Raw genomic sequence first — 27,350 nt, forward strand, 5'->3', positions numbered from 1 at the left:
AAACAAGCTCATTGGAACGTAACTCGGGGATTCGGCTCAAGGCCAGAACGGCTCGGATTTTTATCCCTTGCATGACCAGACTGTGGAGAAGCCAGAGCCCCAGATGACACAACGCTGACTGGCCATTAGGAGAGGTCTGTCTGCTTTATTGGGAGTGGTGAGCATTAGATGCTCGGTGAGTGCATTCTGCTGATCTGCTGCTGATTGCTAACAAATACATGTACATGTTTAAGAATATTCACAGTGTGATAAAGGCTCTTTCACTGGAAAAAGGTCCTGTTAACCCGTAGAGGGTCACTGTACCCCGAGGGGGAGGAGAGAGCTGTAAACTGTGAGGGCAAAAGAGGTGGTCTTAAGTGGGGTTCCCCAGGGATCTGTTCTGGCTCCAGCGTTTAACATCGTTATTAATGACCTGGATGTAGGTTCAGAGAGCAGACTGATCAATGCTGCAGATGACACAAAGCTGCGGGGTGGGGGGAAGGAGGTTGCCAGCACTTTGGAGGATACAGCTAAAATTCAGAGGGACTTGGATAAACTGGAGAACTGGGCAACAGACGACAAAATGAAATTCAACAAAGGCCAGTGTGAGGTGCGCCACGTAGGGAAGGAAAACCAGATGCACAAATACAGAATGAGGCAAACTGGCTCGGCAGCAGCGGTGCTGAGAAGATCTGGGAGTGGTGGTGGGTGGGTGTTTGTTCGTGGAAAGGCTTGAATCATAAAAGATGAAGAGTTCAGGTGTACTAAGTGTTTCTTTCAAACTCTGATACTGATGGTAAATAAACCACAAACGGCTGAAAAAGTTTTGAATCTGTTTCTCTCTCTCTGTGCAGATACGCCTACAATAACTGTATTTGACAAAACTCACACAAAACTTAAACCTGTTGCCTGAAAGTATTTTTAATGCTAATAGTTGCATCTATTTGACATTTTTCTAAACACTTTCTCAATGGTTCAGATAAATTACATCTTTCTTGGAGACAAGTATCGGGGGGAGCCGTGTTAGCCTGTATCCCCAAAAACAACGAGGAGTCCGATGGCACCTTAAAGACTGTTGCCAGCACCCAGTGCCCAGAGGCCAAACAACAGCAGGGGTTCGTTACCCGGTGTGCGTCACTCAATAATCACAACGGGGTGGAGAAGCAGAAAAGTTTATTTGCAGCTGCAAACAAAGTGTAGGGAGAATAGAATCTCAAATCCTGCACCCAGAGCAGGTCATTACACACACTTTTATATTCCTTAATGCTACTGCACTACACATCAGCCAATTAAAACTTTACACAAATACTCTGCCTTCCTTATCTGGGTTACAACAATGTTTACTTCCTGCAACCGCTAACAAGCATTCCTAGCAACTTAAACAACCAGCACGTCCTGCCTGGCCTTGTAGTTCTCTCTCCTATTATCTTTAACTTGGCGTCAGCAAACCTTACACTATAAGGCATTATCTGCGGCTGCAACATTGTTTTAAGAGCAAAAGAGCTTACTCAAACCAGCCAGGCCTAAATTCTATTAAGGGGCGTTGAGAAGAAGCCCTTCGGCCTTCAGCAGGGAGACTTCCTCGACCCTTATTGCCTTCCATCCCCTCGACTTAACTAGTGGCCATGCCCTGGGGTCTCCAAGAAGACTAACCGATTTATTTGGGCATAAGCTTTCGTGGGCCCATGAAAGCTTATGCCCAAACAAATCGGTTAGTCTTTAAGGTGCCACCAGACTCCTCATTATCTTTCTTGGAGGTTATTTTCAGGCTATACTATGGCTTGATTTTATTTTTCATTTAATGCACTAAGAATATAAACAATATAGGCCCTGGGCACATTTCACAGCACTGCAGGCGGTCGTTGAACAGGGCACTTGTGGTGTGAAAAATGTTTCTCTTGAGTCTGGACCGTGGCTATATCGTGACCAAGAAATTTGGACCTTGACAAAAAATAATTATCTACCCCGGCATTAAGGGCTGCTCTGAAGAGGACGGTGATCAAGTGTTCTCCAGGTGCACTGACAGTAGGAGACGGGGGATTTAGGTTAGACATTAGGAAAACTCTCTAGCTCTAAGGACAGTTCAGTGTGGGACAGGTTGTCACAGACTCACAGGCCAGTGCCCTCTTGGCTCCGTATGGGAACCGGCCTTTCAGAGTATTGAGCCTACATGAGGTCACACTCTTTGCTCAGGGTTTAAGCTGTAGGCTTCTCCTCCGCCTCCCAGTACCGCCCGTCTGAGCCTCCAGCATGCCTGCCTCTCTTGAGCCTGCAGCGATTCTCAGCCAGCGCAGCACAGAAGGGTTTATTGTACGTCTGGAGCAGATTACAAGACCTTCTCAGGGGCGTTCATCAGGGTCTGTCCCCATCCAGGTGGGCTCAGGCCGCTCTTTGTTCCCAGACCAGAAGTGAATCCTCCTTTCTGCGGCCCACCCCATATCACCTCCAAGGCCCCACTTCCATCTGTCTTCCTTCCCGGGCAAACAGGTCTCCAGGTGACTCTCTCTTCAACTCTTTGTTCTCTCCGCTGCCCATAACTGGCTGGCTCCAAGTTGGGATGGGCCTTCAAGTCATCAGTCGCTAAGTTACAAAGTGCCCAGGCCATGGTCTGGGGTCCAGGCTGCTAGACTGGGTCACACTTGGTCCTCTACAGCAGCAGACACCCCACCTCCCACCTGGGTTAGACATGCAGCACACGGGGGAAACTGAGGCACACAGTATACATACGCAACGTTAGGAAAATACCCCACTTCGTCACACAGGTTGCCTAGAGAGGATGTGGAATCCCCGTCGTTGGAGGTTTTTAAGGACAGGTTGGACAAACACCTGTCAGGGATGGTCTAGGTTAACTTGGTGCTGCCTGAGATCGGGGCTGGACTTGATGATCTATTGAGGGCCCTTCTAGCCCAGCATTTCTATGGCTCTATGAATGGTGAAAAGGACATTAGAGGCACTTACAAACTAAACGCAGACACTTATTCCTGTCCAACAGACGTCCTCAGCTGATGATGGCAACAGCGCGACCAGCTGCGAGTAGACCCGGCCATTTACCGTGTTATAATCATGAAATTCGACAGAAAAAAAAGCCGTCCCCACCACAGATGCACAAGCAGTTACTGCTGACAGACCTAGCTCACCGCACCGCGCAGCCAGAGGACGGCGTGCCCACACTGAATGGGGCAAACACTGAACTCTGACTAACAGAGTTTTTATCCATTAAAATGTTGGAAATTATTTTGTGCAAATAAAACATTATTACAGAAAACTATAACACCTGAAAAGCAAAACATGGTTCAGTGAGCAGAGAGACGAGGCCAGAAATCCCACACGGGACCCTCCAATTGCCAGAGAAAAGCTAGGGAGGGGTTGACTGGTTCTTGTAGGGAGACAGAGCAGAGCTCATCCGTCTTCCTCTCGGGGGTCCCCTCAGGCCGTGGCACGGACTCCACCAGGCTCAGTTAAGCTGCAGAAGTTAAACACAGGCAACGTCTGTCAAAGGGAACCTGCCATCATGTTTTGCAATGACAGTGCAGGCTGCGGTCGGGGCGGTCGCCCTAGTGGCTGCAGGGTTCAGTGGACAAAATCTCTAGCCCCGCTGACAAAGCTTGTAGCTCCAGGGTCAGAGACCCGGGTTCCTGGAGCCCCAAGGGCTGGGCTCTGTCCCTGCTGCTTCCTCCCTGCAGTTCACTGGAGACTGTTCTCTGAAGCAGCTGGAGTTATCCTTGCAAAAGCTGAGCTCAGCCCACGCTGTACCAGCAGCCACAGAGAAATCCCTCTCACTAGCGTCTTTCACTCCTAAAGTCATCGCAGAGAAAACAAGGGGGATTTGGCTGCAAACCTGTTCCTGCACCCCCAGTGTGAATAAAAGGGAAATAAGAGATCCCAAACTCCCCTGTTCTGCTCCTTGGGGCTGGTTTGCTAGAGGGGACGGGCCAGGGACACTCAGGGTCCAATGACTTGGACTGGGTCTCTCTCTCCAGAGGCCTCAGTGAGAGCAGTGAACCCCTAGGCTAGAGCCCCCCTCACTTACCCTTGGCAGATAGGTCAGAACCACTAGATCCTTGGTCGTTTGCTGTGCAGAGGAGGCGGAGAAGAGAGAGTATATTAGCGTCTCTCACAGGACAGGGTTTCAGCGTAGTTGTTAGATACGGGGACTCCTATCCAAAGGGAACAGTCATCACCTCACTCTTCCCAAGCAGTGAGCTGGGTGGTGCACAGATCAGTCTACAGGGCAGCTGCCCAGGATTTCCATTATTCACGTGCGAAAAACGTCACCATTGCAGGGGGACAGCACTGCTCTGTGCTCTTCATGCCTCGTCAGAACGGGAGCCCAGACTACTCAACATTCAACGGCGGGCAAAGCAGGAGATGCTGGGCTAAGGATACTCCTGCCAAATAACCTCAACTCCGCCTCCTTTGGGCTGTGCCCAGAGGGGTCCCTCACGCAGACCACAGACGTCACCCTCCCCCTGCCAATGCACAGCAATTCCCGCCTTAATCAATGGCGCTGCACCAAACAGTGTGGACGGTATGAAGAGGAATGCAGATTTGGGGCGGTGCTGGGCACACAGACAAGGACAAGTTTGGTTTGGCATGGTGCTGGTCTATTCCTTGTTCCTATTCCCAGACCCACTGGGGCAGAGTTTGAGTTGCGTGGGACGCATCATAATTAAGACCGTACCAAATTCACGGTCTGTTTTGGTCAATGTCAGTCACAGGATGTAAAAAATTGTCATTTTCATCATTTCAGCTATTTAAATCTGAAATTTCACAGTGTTGTACCTGTAGGGTCCTGACCCAAAAAGCGGCTGGGGGGGCAGGAAGGTTATTGTCGATGGGTCACAGCATTGCCACCCTTACGTCTAGGGTGCTGCTGGGGGGGCACTGCCTTCAGGGCTGGGTGCCTGGCCAGCAGACACCGTTCTCTGGCTCCCCAGCTCTGAAGGCAGCACAAAAGTAAGGGTGGCAATTCTGTGATCCCCTCCAATAACCTTGTAAACCCCCTCCTCCCCCCACAACCCTCTTCTGGGTCAGGACCCCCTGTTAGAGAAACGCAGGTCTCCCCTGTGAAATCTGTATAGATTTCATGGTCCGTGATGCGTTTTTTATGGCTGTGAATTTGGCCATAATACCTCTGCATATCCTGGTTTGCCAACCTTTGACTTCTGGGAATTAAACACTCCCATTCTGAAAGGACACAGGGAGCCCAGGGCAGGGCTGAGCACCTGCCACCTTAACTCCCCATTAACAAAGCTCTTGCATGTGAATTTCTGTTCTTCTGGAGTAACGAGGAGGAGGGAGGGAGGCATGACTGAGGGCCAGCTGCAGGAGGAAGGGTGGTGCTCTGCGGAGGTTTTGTTGGCACTTCTCAAACCCCCTCCGTTACCTGCTGGAGGCACCCCGGAGAGGGTAAAGAGAGAGCTGGATGACTACCCCCTAGCAGGGCCCGGCAGATCTGTGCACTTTATACTGGCTCTTCATACCAGACTTTAGAGGGCCTCAGATGCAGTCGATAATTGATGTAAATATTTCCCATAGTTTTAGTCTTGATCCTGTTGGTAAAGCTAATTACAGGAGACAATTGAGGAGGGGATTTGAACTTGTTGTAATCGAGGCGACAGAGTGGTGCTGATCTGAAGTCAGTGGAAAGACTCCCATTGGCTTCAAAGGCTTTGGATCAGGCCCAGATTTCACAAGCACCAAACCAACTTTCAGGTAAGTCAAAAGAAGTGTAACATTAAAAGCAGGTCAGACACCTTCAGGGTCACACTCAGCCACACACAGCACAGCTCTAGGGGGATAATAATTCAGCCCAAAACCACCGTATACATTCCTGACTATCGCCTTGTCTACACTACTAAAATTGGGACCCATGCCCGCAAGCCATGCAGTTCCACCAGAGAGAGCAGGGGTGGAGCAATTGAGGAGATGGGGTTCAGGTGTTTTTAACCCTTGTATCATCTAGGACTTCCTCGGAGCAAGGTTAGAGAACATGTGTCTACAGCCACTCTACACTACTGAAGACGACCTCTGCTGGGAAAACAACACAGCAGGGCACAGATTATCCAACAAGTTCTTGGAATGTATTGGAGACAATTTTTCTTTCAGAATGTGGAGAAAGCTATTAGGGGAGAGGCTGTTCTAGATTTGGTTTGACAAATAGGGAGGAACTGGTTGAGAATTTGAAAGTGGAAGGAAGCTTGGGTGAATGTGATCATGAAATGACAGAATTCATGATTCTAAAGAATGGTAGGCGGGAAAACAACACAATAAAATAATGGATTTCAAGAAGGCAGACTTTAGCAACTCCCTGAGTTTGCTAAGGTAAGATCCCATGGGAAGCAAGTCTAAGGGGAAAAACAATTCAGGAGAGTTGAAAAGTTCTCAAGGAGACATTATCAAGAGCACAAGTGCAAATTATCCCACTGCACAGGAAAGAAATGAAGGATGGCAAGAGACCACGCTGGCTTAACCAGGAGATCTTCAATGATCTAAAAATCAAAAGAGAGTCCGACACAAAGTGGAAGCTAGATCAAACTACAAAGAAAAACTGTAAACAAATAACACAAGTATGTAGAGGCAAAATTAGAAAGGCCAAGGTGCATAATGAGATCAAACTAGCTAGAGACATAAAAGGTAACAAGAAAACATTCTACAAATACACTAGAAGCAAGAGGAAGACTAAGGACAGGGTAGGCCCATTAGTCAATGAGGAAGGAAAGACAAAAACAGAACATGTGAAAATGGGAAAAGGGCTAAATGATTTTTTTGTTTCAGTTTTCACCCAAACGTGTCATAGCGATTGGATGTCTGACATAGTGAACACCAGTGAAATTGAGGTAGAATCTGAGGCTAAAATAGGGAAAGAACAAGTTAAAAATTATTTAGACAAGTTAGAGGTCTTCAAGTCACCAAGGCCTGATGAAGAGCATCCTAGAATAGTCAAGGAACTGAGAGAGGAGATATCTGAGTCAATAGCTCTGAAAAGTCATGAAAGATGGGAGAGAGGACTGGAAGAGGTGGTTAAGCACTGGAATAAATTGCCTAGAGAGGTTGTGGAATCTCCCTCATTGGAGGTTTTCAGAGCAGGTTACTCAGGGATGGTCTAGATAATACCTAGTCCTGCCATGAGTGCAGGGAACAGGACGAGGTGTCCTCTTGAGGTCCCTTCCAGTCCTACGATTCTATGGTACTAGAGCAATAGTTGGAGATTTCCCTAAAATCCTCAGTGTAGACAAGGCCTATGAGTGGGAGCGAGGATCTCCTGTCAGTGCTTCCAGGCTAAAATCCACAAGCAAATACTGATGGCTGTTCAGAGATGGCCACTTGAAAAGAGGCGATGGGTCTCTTGTCACTTACCCTGAGCTACAGCATAGCCGTCTCCCTTCTTCCCTGCAGACAGAAGGCAAATTTCAGTGAATGCAGCTCCCAAGGCAGGAACCGACTCCGATCTGTGTCCACAGCTCAGAAACCAGGCCCCTGGCCCAGCACAGCCCCCTGGAGCTCAGTAATGGACTCAAGGTCCCAGGCGCTCACAATTGGCAGGAGAGAAAGACACAATGAGACTGTTTCCAAAGACCTCGGCGCACTGGGTGCTGAGCTCTTTGGAAAACCTAGCCCCATCTAAACTGTAACCCACACCCAGTTTCTGGGTCTGGCCTTCCAGCAGCTCCCATTGGGGGTCATTAGCTCAGTCCCGCAATGGGGCAGTTACACCGTACTGACACAGGCTCCTGTACTGCTGTTGCCCTTAGGCGGGTGTGCAGGGCCCGGCAAGTCCAGAGAATCCCCCCATCCCAGGCTCTTTACCTGGGCGTTTCTTTTTCCAGACGACTACTCCGATTATAGCACCACCCAGGACAACTGCAGTGATAACTCCAGCCACAGTGGGAATCAGATTATTTGGTTCTGAAATGGAATGGAAAGAATGATCAATGGGGAAAAATCCCCCTCCCCCCACCTCTAAAATCCCCCTTTCATCCCACTGCAGGGATCCGTCAGTCAGCTCCCCAAGTTAGGGCTGAGTCCTGCAACCCTCCACCCCTTCCACTGCAGCCACCATGCATTGCACCCCACCATAGGAAGTCCTGGACACAGTCTCTACCACTTCAAGTCATAATAAATATTTAGCACTTAAACTCGAAGACTTTTATAACATTAACCAATCCTCAGAACTGTGGGAGAGCATGGATGTCAGAATCATCCCTACACGGGAAAGGGGGGAGACTTGCTGAAGATCACACAGTGAGGCAGTGCAAGAGCCAGGAATCGACCCCAGGAATCCTGGCTCTCAGCCCCTCCTGCTCTAACCCCCTAACCCCAACTCCCCTTCCAGAGACAGAACCCAGGAGTCCTGGCTCCCAGCCCCTAACCCCCCTTGACCATGCTGACTTTCATGACTAATGGAACAGTCCCACTGTGGGAATCTGGTGCCAAACTGGAAACTGACCTCAAAGCTCTGGATTTCCCTGCCATGAATGGAGTTACAGACACAATGCGTGTTTTTTGAGGGGGCAGGAAGTGAAGAGGGGAGGATAGAAATATTAATACTGTTTTTGGTTTATATAAACCTGTTAAACCCCACGTTCTGTATACACTTTCAGTTTCATTAATCAGCTTCTCCTGTTGTCTGAAAGAGCCACATGATAATACAGCAAAAAGAAAAATATTTCGAAGAGAATAAGGAAATGTGGGTTATGACACAAAAATTGGCAAGGGACGTGGGAGCAGGATCGTGATGTGAAACCGTCTGCTGACGAGAGTCCCGGTGCACATTGCCCGCTCAGAAATCGTTTGCACTTCCAAATGCTGCATTTTTCCACATCCCATTTAACCAAGCAAAAAGATGGCTGGAAGGGAGCTCCATCTGTAATAAATTATTCCTAGACTTTCTTGTGCTAGGGGCATAGGAGTCTCTCCCCCATGATGCAGGGCTCTAATCTGCCTCCTCGCTCCATTCCAAGGCCATACCTCCCTTCCAGCATCACTGCGCACAGAAACAAGCTGCTCCCAACATTAAACCTCTCTCTCTGGCCACATGGGCAAGAATGAAGAGCCCATAGAGCCGTGTTTCTGAGAACCTGCTGAATCAGGGGACCGGAAGGGACCTCGAGAGGTCATCTAGTCCCGTCCCCTGCACTCATGGCAGGACCACAAGTGCATGAAGTTGAGACCGATGTGGAAGTATATAAAGGGAATTTGGATGCAGGCCTCTGAAATGAACAGAAGTCAGGCTAACTCTAGCTTTAATAACGCAAGATTTGTAGAAGCGGGGATAGTGCGAAGCGAGTGGAAAAGAACTGTGAAAGAGGCTGTTGTGACCTTGTATTAGATAAGAATAGAACGTAGACTATAAGAGAAATTAAGCAAAATGAGATATCATGAAGGAATATGTATAAACAATATGCAGCTGTTGCTTATTATTGTCTGTAATAAAGGTATAAATACTTGCTCTAATTGTTTATCTGTAGAGAGACCTGCCTAGGTGTGGGAAACCCTGTGTCCTAGGGCACTCTCTCCCTCTGTGCAATTGCTTGAGATAATAAAGTGTATCTGACTTGCTGCACCCAACCTGAGAGTGAGAACTGTGTTTTTCTCTGACACCGGGCTGCAAGCTGAAGCAAGACCAATTCTGTCTGGAAATAAGGGGCAGATTTGAGCTTCCCCTGGGATGTGGCAAATTCTCCATCCCTTGGAGACTTTACATCTGGAATGGGCATCTCTTTCTGAAGGATGAGCTCTAGTTTGCTCACAGATGACCAGACTGGATGCTGGGGTCCCTGGTGTGATTCCCCCCTGCCCTGGGCTATGCAGGAGCTCAGATCAGATGATTAGAATGGTCCCTTCAGGCCTTAATGTCCGATTACTAATCTTCTCCCTTCAGAGACAGTGTATTGCTGAGATGTATCGAACAGCCCCAGAGGCAGCAAACTGGAGAGCAAGGCATGAGCCCCAGGCACTGTGGGTCCCAACTCCAGCACAAGAACTTGATGCAGAGGGACAGGGCCAAAGGGGACAGGGCCTCACAGACCCTGAGGAAATTCCAGCTTCAGCCTATAAATCCAAATGAGAATTTTTCAGGGGTTGAGTTTAACGGATTCCCCCTCTCCCACAAGGAAAAAAGAGACACACACACAAATGCCTTACCCCAGGAGACGGAGAGTGGCTCTGATAGGCTTTCATGCTCCACGTGACATGAATAATGGCCTTTGATCTTGGGATCAATCTCCATTGTCACCCAGGTCTGGTAGGTCCCGTCCCCACTGGGTAGGATGCCTTCAGAGTAGGTCTCATGCTGTCTGCTCTCCCCATTTCTCAGCCAGGTCACGGTGATGTCCCGGGGGTAGAACCCACTGACCTTACAGGAGACGGTGGTGAGGCCGTCATGAGATGACCTGTCGCTCACTCTAGCTGTTGGGCGCACTGGGAAAAAGAAGAAACTGAAGTTAGTTATTTTCAAGCTCTAATCCAGGCAGCCTTTGCTGGAGCTTTGCAGCATGAAATTCTGAGACCCCAGGAGTGGGAGAGGACGAAAGTCCATGAGACGGAATCCCTCTGATGAGAGAGAACCACCATGTTAGAGAATTCCTGTGCCCAATTCACAGCATCAGCAACGGTGAACCCCCAATCCAGGTCCCTGACCTGGCCTCTGCTCCCAACCACAGTGACACAAGTACCTTGAAAGGCTTCACTAAACTCCAGATACAGGTGTCAATCATGTGCTAGGTTTGTGCCCATCTCCTCTCAGTCCCTGGATATGAAAGAGAGAAGAATCTTGCCCTGGCCAGGGAGCAAAAAAATGAACTAGATAAAATGACCAATTAAAGATGGAAAGGGCCCATTAAAGAAAAAGTGACAGTGCTAAATTGCCCCTCAAATTAACTAATATTAATTGGCTAATTTCTTGTAGGTTGTTACCAAATCTATTTACCCCAATATTATGGATTTCAAATGCATTTACTCTTATGTTGAAAAATCAGTTTCCCAGCCCGTTGGCACTGAAATATACATTAGACTGCTGTGTATGGCTTTTACTTCTTGGCATTTGTGAAGATGGCAATTGACAAGATAATGTTCTGCTGAGGTTCCTGAGAGAAATAAGTAACTAGTATGTTGCAAAAAACTGGGTACAAATTTCAAGTAACTTTGAACAGCAAGTGCAAACTGTTTGGGAAGGGAAAGATTAGGGTGTGTAATGATGCTAACTAATCTGGGAAATGTGTGTACATGGTAACACACAAGGTACATATGTGGGTAATAGCGAGTTAACATTTTGAAGCAGACTACGCTGCAACTGTCCTCCTGAGTCGGAGTGGTAAAGCATTTAACCTCTTCCCTTCTATGTTTGTGCTGATTAATCTTTACTGAAAAAGCTCTGATAAATTTGAGTGTGATTATCAGATGTCTTATTGATAAAAGAATCAAGGAATAAGTAAGAGGGTGTTGCAGCAAAGGTAGGTCTTGAGGGGGAAAACTTTAAGGTCAAGGGGTGCCTTCTTCCAGATTAGTATGGGGAGGGCAATTCCACATGTAGGGGATGGCATGGAAGAAAGCACATAAATGACTGTGGGAGAAGTTTGGACAAAGGCAACAAGAACAAAGCTACCGTCATTGGTGGAACACAGGGGCTGGGGGTAACATAAGAAAATATGATGGTGCAGACAGTGAATGAGGAAGAATTACATGGTGAATGAAGCTGGTGTACAGAGAAGCGGTGGCTCTTCCATAATTAAGTAAATTACTCTAACATGCACACGCATTGGCAGATTGCCTTGATAACTACTGTGTCACACCAGGGGAAGAGCTAGAATGTGTGCTGCAAATTTGGGCTCATTTGATCAGCTTCTCTACAGTGAGCTGCTTTTAACATTTTCAATTTCTTATCTTTTTTTCCAGCAGCGTTGGCGGGGAAGGGGTTCTTTCCCCACCCATCCCTGGTGCAAGGTTCGCTGAATTGCCCCTTACTCCCCTGCTCCATTTTGGAACTGGGGCTGGGGAATGGAGATGTAACTTGTATTGACCTCTTGGGTGGGGCTTGTCCCCCAACTTACCTTTCCTCTGCAGAGTCTCCTTCCCGTACTCTAGAGAACTCCTTAGCCAGGGAATACATGTCTCCTCCAGGTAGCGTTTCCACCGCTGGTTGTCAAGTACTTCAGCATCCCATCGTCCTCCCCTTGCTACTGGGCCCTCCCTCCCCTGAGAAATGGGGTTCCCACTTATGCTGCTGGGTCCTACACCCTCCCAGCTCCTTTCAGGAGGGAAGCCAAACCCACAGGGGGCCCACACTCCATCTGTTGGGTCTTTGTACACTAAAGACCCCCCACTATAGAGAGCTCACAACCTTCAAGGATCACCTCACTGCTGCTTGTTCTTGTATGTTCCCTGTAGGGGGTGCAGGGTGGCACAACCCCAGAGGGAGTACTCTGGATATTAATAGAATCATAGAATATCAGGGTTGGAAGGGACCTCAGGAGGTCATCTAGTCCAACCCCCTGCTCAAAGCAGGACCGATCCCCAACTAAATCATCCTAGCCAGGGCTTTGTCAAGCCTGACCTTAAAAACTTCTAGGGAAGGAGATTCCACCAACTCCCTAGGGAACGCATTCCAGTGTTTCACCATCCTCCTAGTGAAAAAGTTTTTCCTAATATCCAACCTAAACCTCCTCCACTGCAATTTGAGACCATTACTCCTCGTTCTGTCATCTGCTACCACTGAGAATAGTCTAGAACCATCCTCTCTGGAACCCCCTTTCAAGTAGTTGAAAGCAGCTATCAAATTCCCCCTCATTCTTCTCTTCCACAGACTAAACAATCCCAGTTCCCTCAGCCTCTCCTCATAAGTCATGTGTTCCAGTCCCCTAATCATTTTTGTTGCCCTCCGCTGGATGCTTTCCAATTTGTCCACATCCTTCTTGTAGTGTGGGGCCCAAAATTGGACACAGGACTCCAGATGAGGCCTCACCAATGTCGAATAGAGGGGAACGATCACGTCCCTCGATCTTCTGGCAATGCCCCTACATATACATCCCAAAATGCCATTGGCCTTCTTGGCAACAAGGGCACACTGTTGACTCATATCCAGCTTCTCGTCCACTGTAACCCCTAGGTCCTTTTCTGCAGAACTGCTGCCTAGCCATTCGGTCCCTAGTCTGTAGCTGTGCATTGGGTTCTTCCGTCCTAAGTGCAGGACTCTGCACTTGTCCTTGTTGAACCTCATCAGACTTCTTTTGGCCCAATCCTCCAATTTGTCTAGGTCCCTCTGTATCGTATCCCTACCCTTCAGCGTATCTACCTCTCCTCCCAGTTTAGTGTCATCTGCAAACTTGCTGAGGGTGCAATCCACACCATCCTCCAGATCATTTATGAAGATATTGAACAAAACCGGCTCGAGGACCAATTTTCTATCCACCATATAGTCCATATTGCAGAGGTCTATCCCCTCCAGCTCTCTTCTGCTCTCTGAGGAGTCCCCCAGTTCTGGTAATCAGGGTCATTCTGGAGAAGAGAGAGCATTCGGGGTGTCTATACCCCACTCTCTCCTGCTCTGGTTGTATTAATTTTGCAGGATCCTCAGGGTGACTTGGTCCCCCACCTCCTCCATTCACATTACCCGCATGTCCCTGTAGGGAAGGGGTACAGGAGATCTGTCCCCCACACTAACTTCTGCTCTGGTTTAATGACCTCACAGAATCCCCAGGGTCCCTCTGTTTCCCTGCCCCATCTTCCCCGTGCCTCCAGCTCAATCTAGGAACGGCAAAGCACCAACTTCGGATGCTTGGCCGAATGAGTTACACCCAGCCTCCCTGCACTGGGAGGCAGGTGTGAGAGGATTGTTCTCCCCAACTGACAGAGGGAGAAACGAAGGCTGAGAAAGGCGAAGGGCCTTGTCTTCCATCACACAACCTGTTGGGATAGAGTTGGGAACAGGACCCGGGTGTCCTGACTTTCAAACGAACCATCAGTCTGGAGTTTCACACACTGAAGGATCAGAATAAAAGGATCTCCAATGAGCTACAGACCAACAACCATTCACACTGATTCTTCAGCAAGTGTTTTAGAAGTAGGAGAACACCAGCGAGAACCAGGAACGGCTCAGAGACAATCAGCAGCGAGAAGGAGAACAATTCACCAAGCAGATGATTGGTTCTGGCTTATTTGCTGGGCCTTTAAGGAGAACAACAAAGTCCTGAATCTCCTCCCTGCCACGAGACCCCCTGCTGAGGCAATCAGCGTGGAGACTCTGGCGGTGGGCTGAGGGTTCCCCAGATGGCCCAGGGATGGCTCAGGTCACCGGTGAGGATCACTCTCAGAGCACGCTTCCTGTCCCATCTCTTTGGGAGGCCTCCCACCATGAGGGCTACAGAGCACCCCCCTGCTCGCCACTGGACGGAGGGAAGCAGGAAAAGGGAAACCAAAAAAGACAAACCCCAAGGACTCGAAGGGACAAAGGCCTCGCTGGGGGAAAATTGTCCCACCTTAACCTCCTGTTTTCCATGCCCAGAATTTGGCCAGCACTGGGCGGATCAGGCTGCCTAGGTACCAAACTTCTCTGGGGCTCTTCCCTTCTCCACAGGGACGTCTGTCTTCTCGCTCAATGAGCAGTGGGAAAGGAGAAAACTCCAGAGAGGCTCCACCTCGCGCTCACATACGAGACCCTGAATTCTCTCTCAGTCCTCAAGGAGACACCTCAAGAAGGAGACTCCCTGCAGCAAAGCCCCGGGGGTCTCTGAGATCCCCCTGCCCTGCAGCCTGTCCTCCCTGGCCGTTGTCGTGGACTCTCTGTGAGGTCACTGCCTCCCAACCGCCCTTCACCAATCAGCTGAGTGCTGCAAAAGGCCCTTGTGATGTCACTGCCACCCCCACCCCTGCCCTGCAGGGCTCATGTCCTGCCCCGAGCCGGCTCCTGTGCGTGTCTGAGCTGCTCCCCCTGGGTCACCCCCACACACTCAGTGGTCGTGCAAGGGTTCACACAGGCCACTCGTGGGACCATCAGAGGATGCTCCATGTGCCGCACTCGGTTTTGCAGAGATTTGGAGACTTGAAGTCCAGAAGAGACTCTTAGATCATCTCATCTGGCCCCCTACACATCACAGGCCTCCTGCATGGCGCAGTAGCGAGTTTTGGACCAAAGCAGACTCGAGAAAGGCATCTCATCAAGGGATGGAGGAAGCACCACTTCCCTTGGGAGTGTGGAGGAAATTGATGCTGTGGGGGGCAGGGAATTGACCTCAAGGCCACACTTGTGAGTCTGTATCATAACACACATGCACAACAGCACTGCGCGAAATATGTACACGTCACATTAACTCTGATGTTTCCTAACGTTTACAGGCCTGGTCTCCAGGGTGTTCTTTGTGTTTATAGATTGATTTTGGGGAGAGATGCAATCATTTAGTTCAGAGTGGGAGCCATGTTAGTCTGTATCAGCAAAAAACAAAAACAAAACGAGGAGCAGTTCTGGCACCTTAGAGACAAACAAATGTATTTGGGCACATTTGATGGTGTGGCTGATGTGATTAGGTCCGAGGATGGTGTCCCTAGACTAGATATGTGGACAGAGTTGGCAATGGGTTTGTTGCAAGGATAGGTTCCTGGGTTAGTGTTTTTGTTGTGTGGTTGCTGGCGAGTATTTGCTTCAGGTTTGGGGGCTGTCTGTAAGCGAGGACTGGCCTGTCTCCCAAGATCTGTGAGATTGAGGGATCGTCCTTCAGAATAGATTGTAGATCCTTGATCCTGCCCTGGAGATCTTTTAGTTGGGGGCTGAAGCTGATGGCTGGTGGCGTTCTGTTCCTTTCTTTGTTGGGCCTGTCCTGGAGTAGGTGACTTCTGGGTATTCTTCCTTTCAGCAGGTGGGGATTGTAGTTTGAAGAATGCTGTCATAAGTATAAAGGTAAGGGTAAACCCCTTTAAAATCCCTCCTGGCCAGAGGAAAAATCCTCTCACCTGTAAAGGGTTAAGAAGCTAAAGGTAACCTCGCTGGCACCTGACCAAAATGACCAATGAGGAGACAAGATACTTTCAAAAGCTGGGAGGAGGGAGAAAAACAAAGGGTCTGTGTCTGTCTGTGTGATGCTTTTGCCGGAGACAGAACAGGAATGGAGTCTTAGAACTTTTAGTAAGTAATCTAGCTAGGTATGTGTTAGATTATGATTACTTTAAATGGCTGAGAAAGGAACTGTGCTGAATAGAATGACTATTCTTGTCTGTGTGTCCTTTTTGTAACTTCAGGTTTTGCCTAGAGGGATTCTCTATGTTTTGAATCTAATTACCCTGTAAGGTATCTACCATCCTGATTTTCCAGAGGGGATTTCTTTACTTCTATTAAAAGTCTTCTTGTAAGAAAACTGAATGCTTTTTCATCATTCTCAGATCCAAGGGTTTGGGTCTGTGGTCACCTATGCAAATTGGTGAGGATTTTTACCAAACCTTTCCCAGGAAGTGGGGTGCAAGGGTTGGCAGGATTTTGGGGGGAAAGACGTGTCCAAACTACGTTTCCCAGTAAACCCAGTTAGAGTTTGGTGGTGGCAGTGGAGATCCAGGGACAAAGGATAAAATTAATTTGTACCTTGGGGAAGTTTTAACCTAAGTTGGTGAAAGTAAGCTTAGGAGATTTTCATGCAGGTCCCCACATCTGTACCCTAGAGTTCAGAGTGGGGGAGGAACCTTGACAAATGCTTGATAGAGATCCTGTCGGTGTTTGTCTCTGTCTGAGGGATTGGAGCAAATGCGGTTGTATCTTAGAACTTGGCTGTAGACAACGGATCGTGTGATGTGGTCTGTATGAAAGCTGGAGGCATGTAGGTAAGCATAGCGGTCCAGGATAGGGTGGTGTTTATGTGACCATCACTTATTAGCACTCTAGTGTCCAGGAAGTGAGTGTCTTTTGTGGCCTCTCCTTCTGCCCCTCCACCCCTACCAACATGATACAGTTCTGCGGTGACTTGGAATCCGACTTTCCACGTCTCCGACGGAAGGAATATTTCCAACACACCTCTGAACAACACACTAATCCACAGAGACCTTCCGACCAACACGACAAAAAGAACGATTCTGCCTGAAGGTCGAAACAGCCAGACTGGACTTCAGCTCGAGTGCTTCAGCCGACAAGCACGGGCTGAAGTGGTCGAAAAGCAGCATCACTTGGCCCATAACCTCAGCTGTGCAGAACACAACACCGTCCACGGCCTCAGGAACAACTCTGACATCCGAATCAAAAAGGCTGACAAAGGAGGTGCTGTCGTCATCATGAATAGGTTGGAATATGAACAAGAGGCTGCTCGGCAGCTCTCCAACTCCACATTCTCCAGCCCATTCCCCTCTGATCCCACTCAGGGTGACCAAGAGAAACTGCACCATCTGCTCAAGAAACTCCCTGAAAAAGCACAAGAACAAATCTGCACAGACCCGCCCCTGGAACCCCGACCAGGGGTCTTCTATCTGCTACCCAAGATCCATATACCGGGAAATCCTGGACGCCCCGTCATCTCAGGCATTGGCTGGGGTGCTGGTCGCTCAGGGCCGGAGGAGAGAGTCGACACAGCCAGATACTCCTGCTGTCAGGATGCCAATGCCTGAGAGGATTTCATCGCAGTCTCTGACGAGGGGGTTCAGGCTCCAGAGCTCTGCTCTGTTTCCCCAGCCCTGTGCAGGGGGTTGTTTCCAGTTTCAGAAATGGGGCAATGTTCACACACTCCCAATGGGTCTTTGCATGAATCAGGCCCTAAGCCAGGGGCAGGCAAACTTTTGGCCTGATGCCGGATCGGGTTTCAGAAATTGTACGTAGGGACAGTTAGGGGAGGCTGGGCCTCCTCAAACAGCAAGGCATGGCCCGGCCCCCGCCCCCATCTGACCCCCGCTTCTCGCCCCCGGACGGCCGCCCCAGGCCTCCGGCCCCATCCAACCCCTCTGTTCCCTGAGGGGCTCCAGATCCCCCTGCCCCTAACAGCCCCACACTGCCCCATCCAACCCCCCCCCCCTCCTTCCTGTCTGCCACCCGGACCTTCTGCCCCATCCAACCACCCCTTCTCCCTGATCGCCCCGGGACCTCCTGCTGCCATTCAACCCCCTGTTCCCCGCCCTCTCACTGCCCTGACCCCATCCGCCCCCCAGCCCCTGACCCCCCGAACTCCCCTGCCCTCTACCCCACCCCTCCCCTGCTCCCTGCCCCCTGACCGCGCTGCCTGGAGCCCCAGGACCAGCCGCCGGGCCGCACCGCACAGAGCCCCGGGGTCAGCCAGGCTCGTTGCCCCGCTGCCCGGAGCATGGGCCGGCGGCGCCGGGAGCGGAGGCTGCGGGGGGCGGGGGACGGCAGGGGCACGGCCGGGGGCTCTCCAGAACGGCTCAGAGCCCCCGGCCCCCCTTCTGCCCCCCCCGCTCCCCACATGTCGCAGCCACCCCACCCAGCTGAGACACCCCACCCCACAGACCCCTCCCCTCCCTACAGCCCCCCACAGCCATGCTGTGTCCCCCTGGGGGCTGCCATGGTGCTGCCCCTCCCAACCCAACCCAACCCAACAGCCGCAGCCATGGCATTGACCCAAGTCCCCGATCCAGGTCCCCTATAGCCTCTCCCTCCCCCACATCCCTGCCAGACCCAGTCCCCATCCCGACAACCCAATCGCCCCCTGTCCACAACCCCCCTTTCCTCCTCCCACAGCACCAATCCATCCCCTACCCTCCCACAGCTCCCACCACACAGACCCCTCCACCTCCCAGCTGGGCCCCCTCCCCGCCCCCCGCCCCACCCACCCCGTCAGACACCCGCCCCCGCTGGTCCACCAGGGTTTCCCCAAGACCCACCAACAGCTGTGAATGGTGTGGGGGAGAAGGTGTTGGTATTTGGTTGTGTATTGGGATTATGTGTACGTGTCGAGGCTTGTGGGGGCTTTGTGCTGGGAGAGAAGTTGATCCCTGATTTGGGGCCGGGGCTTCTCTGACTCGGGGTCCTATGAAGGGAGCCAGCCAGTCAGGCCGTGGCACAGGAGCCAGCAAACAGGTTGAACAGGATTTAGGTGGGAAGGCGATGACAGACACGGAGGCAACAGTGGGAGTGACTCATGTCGTGGAAGACACAATGGAGATGACTGGCTGTGGAAGCTGCCGTATGTCCATGATCCTGGAGGGGGGACCTGGTAAGAGTTTTGTCTGCATGAAATGCCGTCTGCTTGAGCTGATGGAGGAGAAGATCTGAGGTTTGGAGATGCAGGTGGAAAGTCTGGTTGAGTTTAGAAAGGGGTTTGAGCAGATGATGGAGCAAAGACATGAGGTATCTGAAGGGAAAAGCTCAGACTTGCAGATGGAAGCAGGACTGAGAAATTCTGAGGGGAGACTGCTGGGTGAGGGAAGTGGTCAGTGGAAGCATTTGACTACAAGAACCAGGCAGAGGAAAAGACGGGCTCGTGAAGGAGAAATAGAGCTCAGGAATAGGTTTTGAGAGTTGGAAAATGAAGAAGGGGCTCAACAGGTAGTCACTGAAGGTGGAGGGGCAAGGAGGAAGAGAAGAGTGGCTAGTCCTATAGGAAAAGGGGAAGAGTCAATGGAGACTACACCAAATATGAGCCCCAGGAGGATACAGGATGGGTAGAAGAGGATTACAAGGGAGAATAGGAATGGAAAGAACTTGCAGCCAGAGGGAACAGGGGATAGACTGGAGAACAGCATCGTCACCAGGGAAAGGCAGGGCTACGTGATTGGGGACTCTTTACTGAGAAGACAAGACAGGCCTGTAACCAGAGCTGATCCAGAGAATAGAAGGGTGTGCTGTCTTTCAGGTGCTAAGATACAGGATGTAGATCTGAGGTTCAAAAGGATCCTAAAGGGAACGGGAAAGAATCCCCTAATTATCCTTCATGTGGGAACAAATGATACAGCTAGATTCTCGCTGGAAAGGATTAAGGGAGACTGTGCTAGGCTGGGGAAGACGCTTAAGGAAATCGAGGCTCAGGTGATCTGTAGTGGGATTTTGCCTGTTCCTGGAGAAGGGCAACAAAGGCGTGACAAGATTATGACTGTCAACAGATGGCTCAGGCAGTGGTGCTAGAAGGAGGGCTTTGGGATGTATGGCCACTGGGAGGCATTCATGGACAGAGGACAGTTCTCTCAGGATGGACTTCATCTGAGTAGGGAAAGAAATAGACTTCTAGGATGGAGGCTGGCACAACTGATTAAGAGAGCTTTAAACTAGGAATCTGGGAGAGATGGTTGGTTAGGGGATGTCCAGGTAATCTCCACGCCGGATTTTAGCCTTGAGAGGGAAGAAAACAAAGTAAGAAAGGATACAGCCATGGGTAGGAGAATGGCTATATGGAGGAAGGGCAGTGTGGATACCAGTCTAATAGGTTCTACTGGCTGTAGAATGACCATGCCTCATTGGGTAAAGAAGGTGAGGGAGGCCAAACCAACAAAAATGAAGATGTTTGTACACTAATGCGAGGAGCCTTGGTAACAAAATGGAGGAACTAGAGGTACTGGTGCAGGAAGTGAAACCAGATATTCTCAGGATAACAGAAACAGGGTGGAATAGTCGTCATGACTGGACTACGGGTATTGAAGGGTATGTGCTGTTTAGGAAAGACTGAAATAAAGGTAAAGGTGGTGGAGTAGCATTGTCTATCAAAGAGGAGGTCGAATGTAAAGAAATCAGCGATGGAATGGATAAGACAGAGTCCGTCTGGGCAAAAATGACGCTGGGGAAGAGAACTACTCGAGACTCCCCTGGGATAGTACTTGGAGTCTGCTAGAGAACGCCGGGATCTAATGTGGATATGGATCGAGCCCTCTTTAATGTTTTTAATGAAGTAAATACGAATGGAAACTGCGTGATCATGGGAGACGTTAACTTCCCAGATCTAGATTGGAGGACAGTGCTAGTAATAATAATCGGGCTCAGATGTTCCTAGATGCGATAGCTGATGGCTTCCTTCAACAAGTAGTTGCTGAACTGACAAGAGGGGGTGCCATTCTAGATTTGGTTTGGGTGAGAAGTGAGGACCTCCTAGAAGAAATGGTTGTAGGGGACAATCTTGGTTCGAGCAATCATGAGCTAATTCAGTTCAAACTGAACGGAAGGATCACCAAAAAATATATCTGCAACTAGGGTTTTTCATTTCAAAAGGGCTGACTGAAAAATTAAGGAAATGAGTTAGGCAAGTGGATTGGACTGAAGAACTTTAGGGATCTAAAGGCAGAGGAGGCCTGGGATTACTTTAAATCAAAGCTGCAGAAGCTATCAGCAGCCTGCATCCCAAGAAAGGGGGGAAGATTCATAGGCAGGAGTTGTAGACCAAGCTGGATGAGCAAGCATCTCGGAGAGCTGATTAAGAAAAAGGAGAAAGAATACAGGGAGTGGAAAATGGGAGGGATCAGCAAGGAAAGCTACCTTCTTGAGGTCAGAACATGAAGGGATAAAGTGAGAAGGACCTTGCAAAGAGAATTAAAACCAATCGTAAAAGGTTCTATCACCATGTCAATAAGAAGAAAACCAAGAAAGAAGAAGTGGGACCGCTCAGCACTGAGGATGGAGTGGAGGTCAAGGATAATCTGGGCATGGCCCAATATCGAAACAAATACTTTGCCTCAGTCTTTAATAAGGCTAATGAGGATCTTAGGGATAATGGTAGCATGACAAATGGGAAGGAGGAGATGGAGGTAGATATTACCATATCTGAGGTAGAAGCGAAACTCAAACAGCTTAATGGGACTAAATCGCGGGGCCCAGATAATCTTCATCCAAGAATATTAAAGGAACTGGCACATGAAATTGCAAGCCCATTAGCAAGAATTTGTAATGAATCTGTCGACTCAGGGGTTGTACCGTTTGATTGGAGAATTGCAAACATAGTTGCTATTTTTAAGGGGGGGGGGGGGGGAAGTGATCCGGGTAACTACAGGCCTGTTAGTTCGACATCTGTAGTATGCAAGGTCTTGGAAAAAATTTTGAAGGAGAAAGTAGTTAAGGACATTGAGGTCAATGGTAAATGGGACAAAATCCAAGATGGTTTTACAAAAGGTAGATCATGCCAAACCAACCTGATCTCCTTCTTTGAGAAAGTAACAGATTTTTTAGACAAAGGAAACGCAGTGGATCTAATTGACCAAGATTTCAGGAAGACGTTTGATATGGTGCCACATGGGGAATTATTAGTTAAACTGGCAAAGATGGGGATCAATATGAAAATTGAAAGATGGATAGGGAAATGGTTAACAGGGAGATTATAGCAGGTCCTGCTGAAAGGTGAACTGTCAGGCAGGAGGGAGGTTACCAGTGGAGTTCCTCAGGGATTAATCTTTGGGACCCATCTTATTTCATCTCCCTCCCTCAGCTCAGTTATGGCCTGAATTGCCCCTTCTCCCGGCAGAGCCAGGGGATTGGAAGCAGCAACATCAGACCCCTGTGTGGCTCGCTGGAATGAACACAAACACGCCCTTGTAGCTGGACAAATGGCGAGTTTTACCCCTGGGATACGACAAGGCTAAAGAGAAAGGTGGTGGCCCCACATCTAAGGAATGAAACACAACACAGTCATCATCGTTATGCCCGTCCTTGCCCCTTTATACTTCGACTGTCTCGCTCCCGCCACCCTCGCCCTTTGTGGGTTCAGGGAGAGCCACACTCAGTGCTTCCGACACACACAGACTCACACACACATCTTGCAAGGAAAACCTCACCACGGAGCCACATGCACCTGTTGCTTCCCTGCCCCCCTGCTCTCCAGAATCCAATCCCAAGGAAAGCTTGTCGGGCCCAGAGCTGGCGGGCGTCCGGTGCTGGAGTATTGAAGCTACCGTGACGGCACTCAGAGGAAAGATGTGGAGAGAGTGCAAGTTAAGAATTGGCCAGTCAGGTTTCCAGTCCCCTCACAGGTAATTTCCTCACTCGAGCACAGGGGCACATCTCAATTCTCAGCTGGCTCAGTCGGGCTGCATCGTTCTTGTTTCCACTCAGTCAGGTTTGAGGCCTGTTTCGCACCCTGTCTTTGAGAAGACAGTCAGAAACTACTCTCCGAAACAGCCAATGCAGGAGGACGTGTTATCACTCCTGCCCCAACACAGACAGACAAAGAGAGAAATGTTCTCGCTTTGAGGGTGGGACTCCCTGCCCTGGGCCAAAGACGAGCACCTCTCTTTGACCTTGGTCGCTCCTTCAGCTTTTCTTTCAGCAGGGAGCCCGAGAGCTCAGGTGCTGGAGCGCTGCGTTGGTCAGTGAAGCTCGGTGAGCTCCAATGTCACTCGGCTCTTCTACCAGCAAGTCAAAACACAGGAAGGATTTCCTCATTTGACAATACTGGGGCTGTCTGAGGGTCTGTCCACGCTGCACACTGAGCCTGTCTCTATGTGGCCTGGGCTTGCTGACTTGTGTTGCCAAGCCGGTGTTTGAGCATCCAGACTGCAGGGGAAACTCAGGCCTCACACTGTGTCTATCTGTCAAGGTTCCTTCCCCACTCTGAACGCCAGGGTACAGATGTGGGGACCTGCATGAAAACCTCCTCAGCTTACTTTTACCAGCTTAGGTTAAAACTTCCCCAAGGTACAAACTATTTTACCTTTTGCCCTTGGACTTTCGCTGCTACCACCAAAAGTCTAACCGGGTTTTTTATTAGGAAAGAGCCGTTTGGAAATGTCTTTCCCCCCAAAATTCTCACCAAAACATTGCACCCCCCTTCCTGGGGAAGGTTTGGTAAAAATCCTCACCAATTTGCATAGGTGACCACAGACCCACACCCTTGGATCTTAAGAACAATAAAAAAGCATTCAGTTTCTGAAAAGAAGAATTTTAATAGAAGAAAAAGTAAAAAGAATCACCTCTGTAAAATCAGGATGGTAGATACCTTACAGGGTAATTAGATTCAAAACATCGAGAATCCCTCGAGGCAAAACCTTAAGTTACAAAAAGACACACAGACAGGAATATCCATTCCATTCAGCGCAGCTTATTTTCTCCCCCTTTTAAAGGAATCAGAATCTAACGCATATCTAGCTTGATTACTTACTAAGTTCTAAGACGCCATTCCTGTTCTGTCCCCGGCAAAAGCATCACACAGACAGACCCAGACCCTTTGTTTCTCCCTCCCCCCAGCTTTTGAAAGTATCTTGTCTCCTCATTGGTCATTTTGGTCAGGTGCCAGCGAGGTTATCCGAGCTTCTTAACCCTTTACAGGTGAGAGGATTTTTCCTCTGGCCAGGAGGGATTTAAAGGTGGTTAGCCTTCCCTTTCTATTTATGACTCTATCCTACCGCAGGAAGTCGTCCTAAGTTACGCTGCACCTGCTGCCTGAATAACAGAGCTGGATTTGACGTCGCTTCGGTCGACTTCCTGCTGTGTCTACACTGGGCTGGGTCGACGGGAGATGCTCTTCGGTCGACTTCCCTTCCTCCTGCCGTTCCCGGCGCAGTCCCAACGGCGACCGAAGAGCGCTCTGCTGTCAATTTAGTGGGTCTTCACTCGACCCCCACGACATCAACCCCCAGTGGATCCACCGCAGCAAACAGAGCCTCCCAACCGTGCTGCCCCATCTACACGGCACGACTCAGACCCGAGTGGGAAATTCAGCTCCTGTGGGGTGTGTCACCCTCATCCGCTGAAGATGCTCCCCGAGTCTCCAGGGATTCCTGCCCTAACTGCTCTCCAGCCGGTTTGTGTCCATACGCTCCCCGCGGGGAGGCTGTGAGTGGCCTGGTTACAAGCGCTGGTTGCTCAGGCCTGGCAGGGAAGGGAAGCTCCGGGCAGCATTGACAGTCTGGAGATCCCTCCGGGGAAGCACAGGTGGTGGGTGGAACAGGCAGGGAGGCGAAGCTGCGGGGTCCTGCGGATGCCCTGAAACCAGCTCACAGACCCCCGGGGGTCACGCTGCCCTACACGCTGTTGCAGTAATGTTTGTACAAGGTGTGACGCTGAAAGAGCAGCTTGTGTCAGAGTGTATTCAGGCCAACGGATGTGTGTGTTAGTAGAGATCAAAGCGACTGTTAAATGTTCAAATGTATTGGGTGTTTAAACCTCCTGAAAACTCGTGGAATGTTGTTTGCACTGTTTTCACTTCTCTGTGTCCTGTTACGCTGTGATAGCAAAGAGTTGCCTTGTGTAGACCCCTGTCACTAAATAAGCCCTCAAAGGAGAATGAAGGTGTGTGGGATGCAAGTGAAGAAAAGGTTCATTTCCAAAGAAGGGGTGGTAAGAAGCAGGATTCCTGGGAGGAGGCAGGAGGGTGGTTTGCACTGTTGTTGCCCAGGGTGGGAATGGGGAACTGGGCTCTGGCTTAAAGCGGTGTCAGGCTTCGGGGGGCTGGGTTCAGAGCTGGAAGTTCGGGTTGGGGTGAGGGTTGGGCTACAGTTTTGGTTCAGGGGTTTTGAGTTGGGGGGCAGGTTATGGGGTCAGGGTTCCAGTTGGGTTCCGGGTAGGGGGTGGGGTTTAGATTTTGGGGGAGGGTTTGGCCAGCAGCAGCATAGAAGTGCGGGTGGCAATGGGGTGCCAGCCAATAGTGATAAGTCGGGGGTCTTTTAGGTCGTTTTAGTGTCAGTAGCACCCTGGGGAGGGGGTAGGGTCATGTTTACGACAGGGGGCTAAAGTGTTGGGGGAGGGGGCGGCAAGTTGACCCATCCCACTTCGCACTTCCCACACGGACACGCACAATACGTCCAACGCGCGGACGCACACACGTCACACACACACGATGACACAAAACGGCACACAACACGACACACAAAAATGACACTGACACACACACAACATGACACGGAAAGCATCATACACAAAACATCACACACACGACCACAACATGTCACACACACACACACTCAACACAACACGACCCACATGTCACACTCACACACTCAACACGACGCACAACATGTCTCACACTCAACACAACCCACAACACAACCCACAACACGACTCACACACACTCAACGACACACAGCACGTTGCATGTATGCCGCACACACACATCGCACACACAGTTTGTTGCATGTCGCACATATCACATCATGCACATGTCACACTGCGCACATGCATACGCACATCACGTTGTGCGCACGCACACACTACATGTCACACGCACAACACTGACACGTCACACGTCGCACACACAGCACGTCGCACGTCACGCACAACACGTTGCACTTTACATGTCACACGCACAACACGTAGCACACAGCACGTCGAGCGTTCCTCGTGCATCGCACGTCGCAGGTTGTAGACCCCACGTTTCATGTTATACACACAACACATCGCACACAGTCTGTCGCACGTTGTAGACAGCGTGTCACACGTCGCACACACAACACATTGCGCGTCGCAGGCACGTTGCACATCACACGTCGCACGTAAACCGCACGTCAGGCGTACACTGCACATCGCACGCGCGCAGAACACGACACACAACCCGTCACACACACAAAAATCACACACAACACTGACACAAAACACATCACACACTGAACAAAACACTCAAGACAACACACACACAACCACATCTCACACACACACGTGACACTTACCACATGACACACAACGTCTCACACACAGAGACACGTCTCTCACACACGCCGACACACGACGTCTCACACACACACACCGACAGACACAAACTACACACATGCTGACACACGACACTGACACACATGAAACCGACACACACACGACACACACGACACTGATACACACAACACCAACTCACACACACGATGTCTTACACATGACACTGACACACACAAGACACACGACGTCTCACACACACACACACACTTCTCTCACATACGCCCACACACCACATGCAGAACGCAGGCCCACACACACACACAAACCACACCACACACAACACAACACAAGCCCACGTCCAAAGACACACACTACACACCACACACAACACACATCCACGCCCACACACACACCCGCCGACTCACGACATCTCACACGCCCACAACACGACATACAACTCACAAAACGGCAGAGGACACGACACCGAAATCACACAAGACACCGAGACCCGACACACACACAAGACGGCAGAGGACACGACACCGAAATCCCACCCCGGAGACGACCCCCCGCGGGGGCGAGAGCGGAGCGGGGACGGTCGGGGGAACTCGGTCTCTGGGCGGCGCGTGGGGCCGGTGTGGGCGGGAGGGAAGAGGGCGGCAGGGCCGAGGGCGAGATTCCCAGCCCCCGTCGAGCGCTGGGGAGCGAGGGCTCCGGCTCGGCTCTCGCAGCGGCTCTGGCGAGGAATGGTGCCGGAGCTCTCGCCGGAGGGGAACGCGGCCGGAGGGGCCTGAGCCGCTTGGGCCTCTTTCCAAGGAGGCGGAACCAGGCCTCCGCTCTCTGCCCGCTGCAGACCCGGCTGCCAGGTCGGCGCTTCCAGTTCCTCGTCCGCACTCGCCGG

General features: G+C 50.4%; 1 protein-coding gene across 1 annotated transcript; it reads right to left on the minus strand.

Annotated features, from left to right (window-relative positions):
* Positions 1–1,135: 1,135 nt before the first annotated feature.
* LOC142071813 (class I histocompatibility antigen, F10 alpha chain-like) lies at positions 1,136–13,594 on the minus strand. Its single transcript, XM_075127364.1, has 7 exons — positions 13,589–13,594; positions 12,030–12,174; positions 10,126–10,401; positions 7,789–7,887; positions 7,339–7,371; positions 4,010–4,051; positions 1,136–3,442 (listed from the first exon to the last, which is right to left on the minus strand). The coding sequence occupies exons 1-7, from the start codon at positions 13,592–13,594 to the stop codon at positions 3,438–3,440; spliced, it is 606 nt and encodes a 201-aa protein (XP_074983465.1). The 3' UTR covers positions 1,136–3,437.
* Between the last annotated feature and the right edge of the window lie 13,756 nt (positions 13,595–27,350).

This window comes from Caretta caretta, chromosome 4, assembly GCF_965140235.1.
Source record: "Caretta caretta isolate rCarCar2 chromosome 4, rCarCar1.hap1, whole genome shotgun sequence".
Lineage (NCBI taxonomy): Eukaryota > Metazoa > Chordata > Testudines > Cheloniidae > Caretta > Caretta caretta.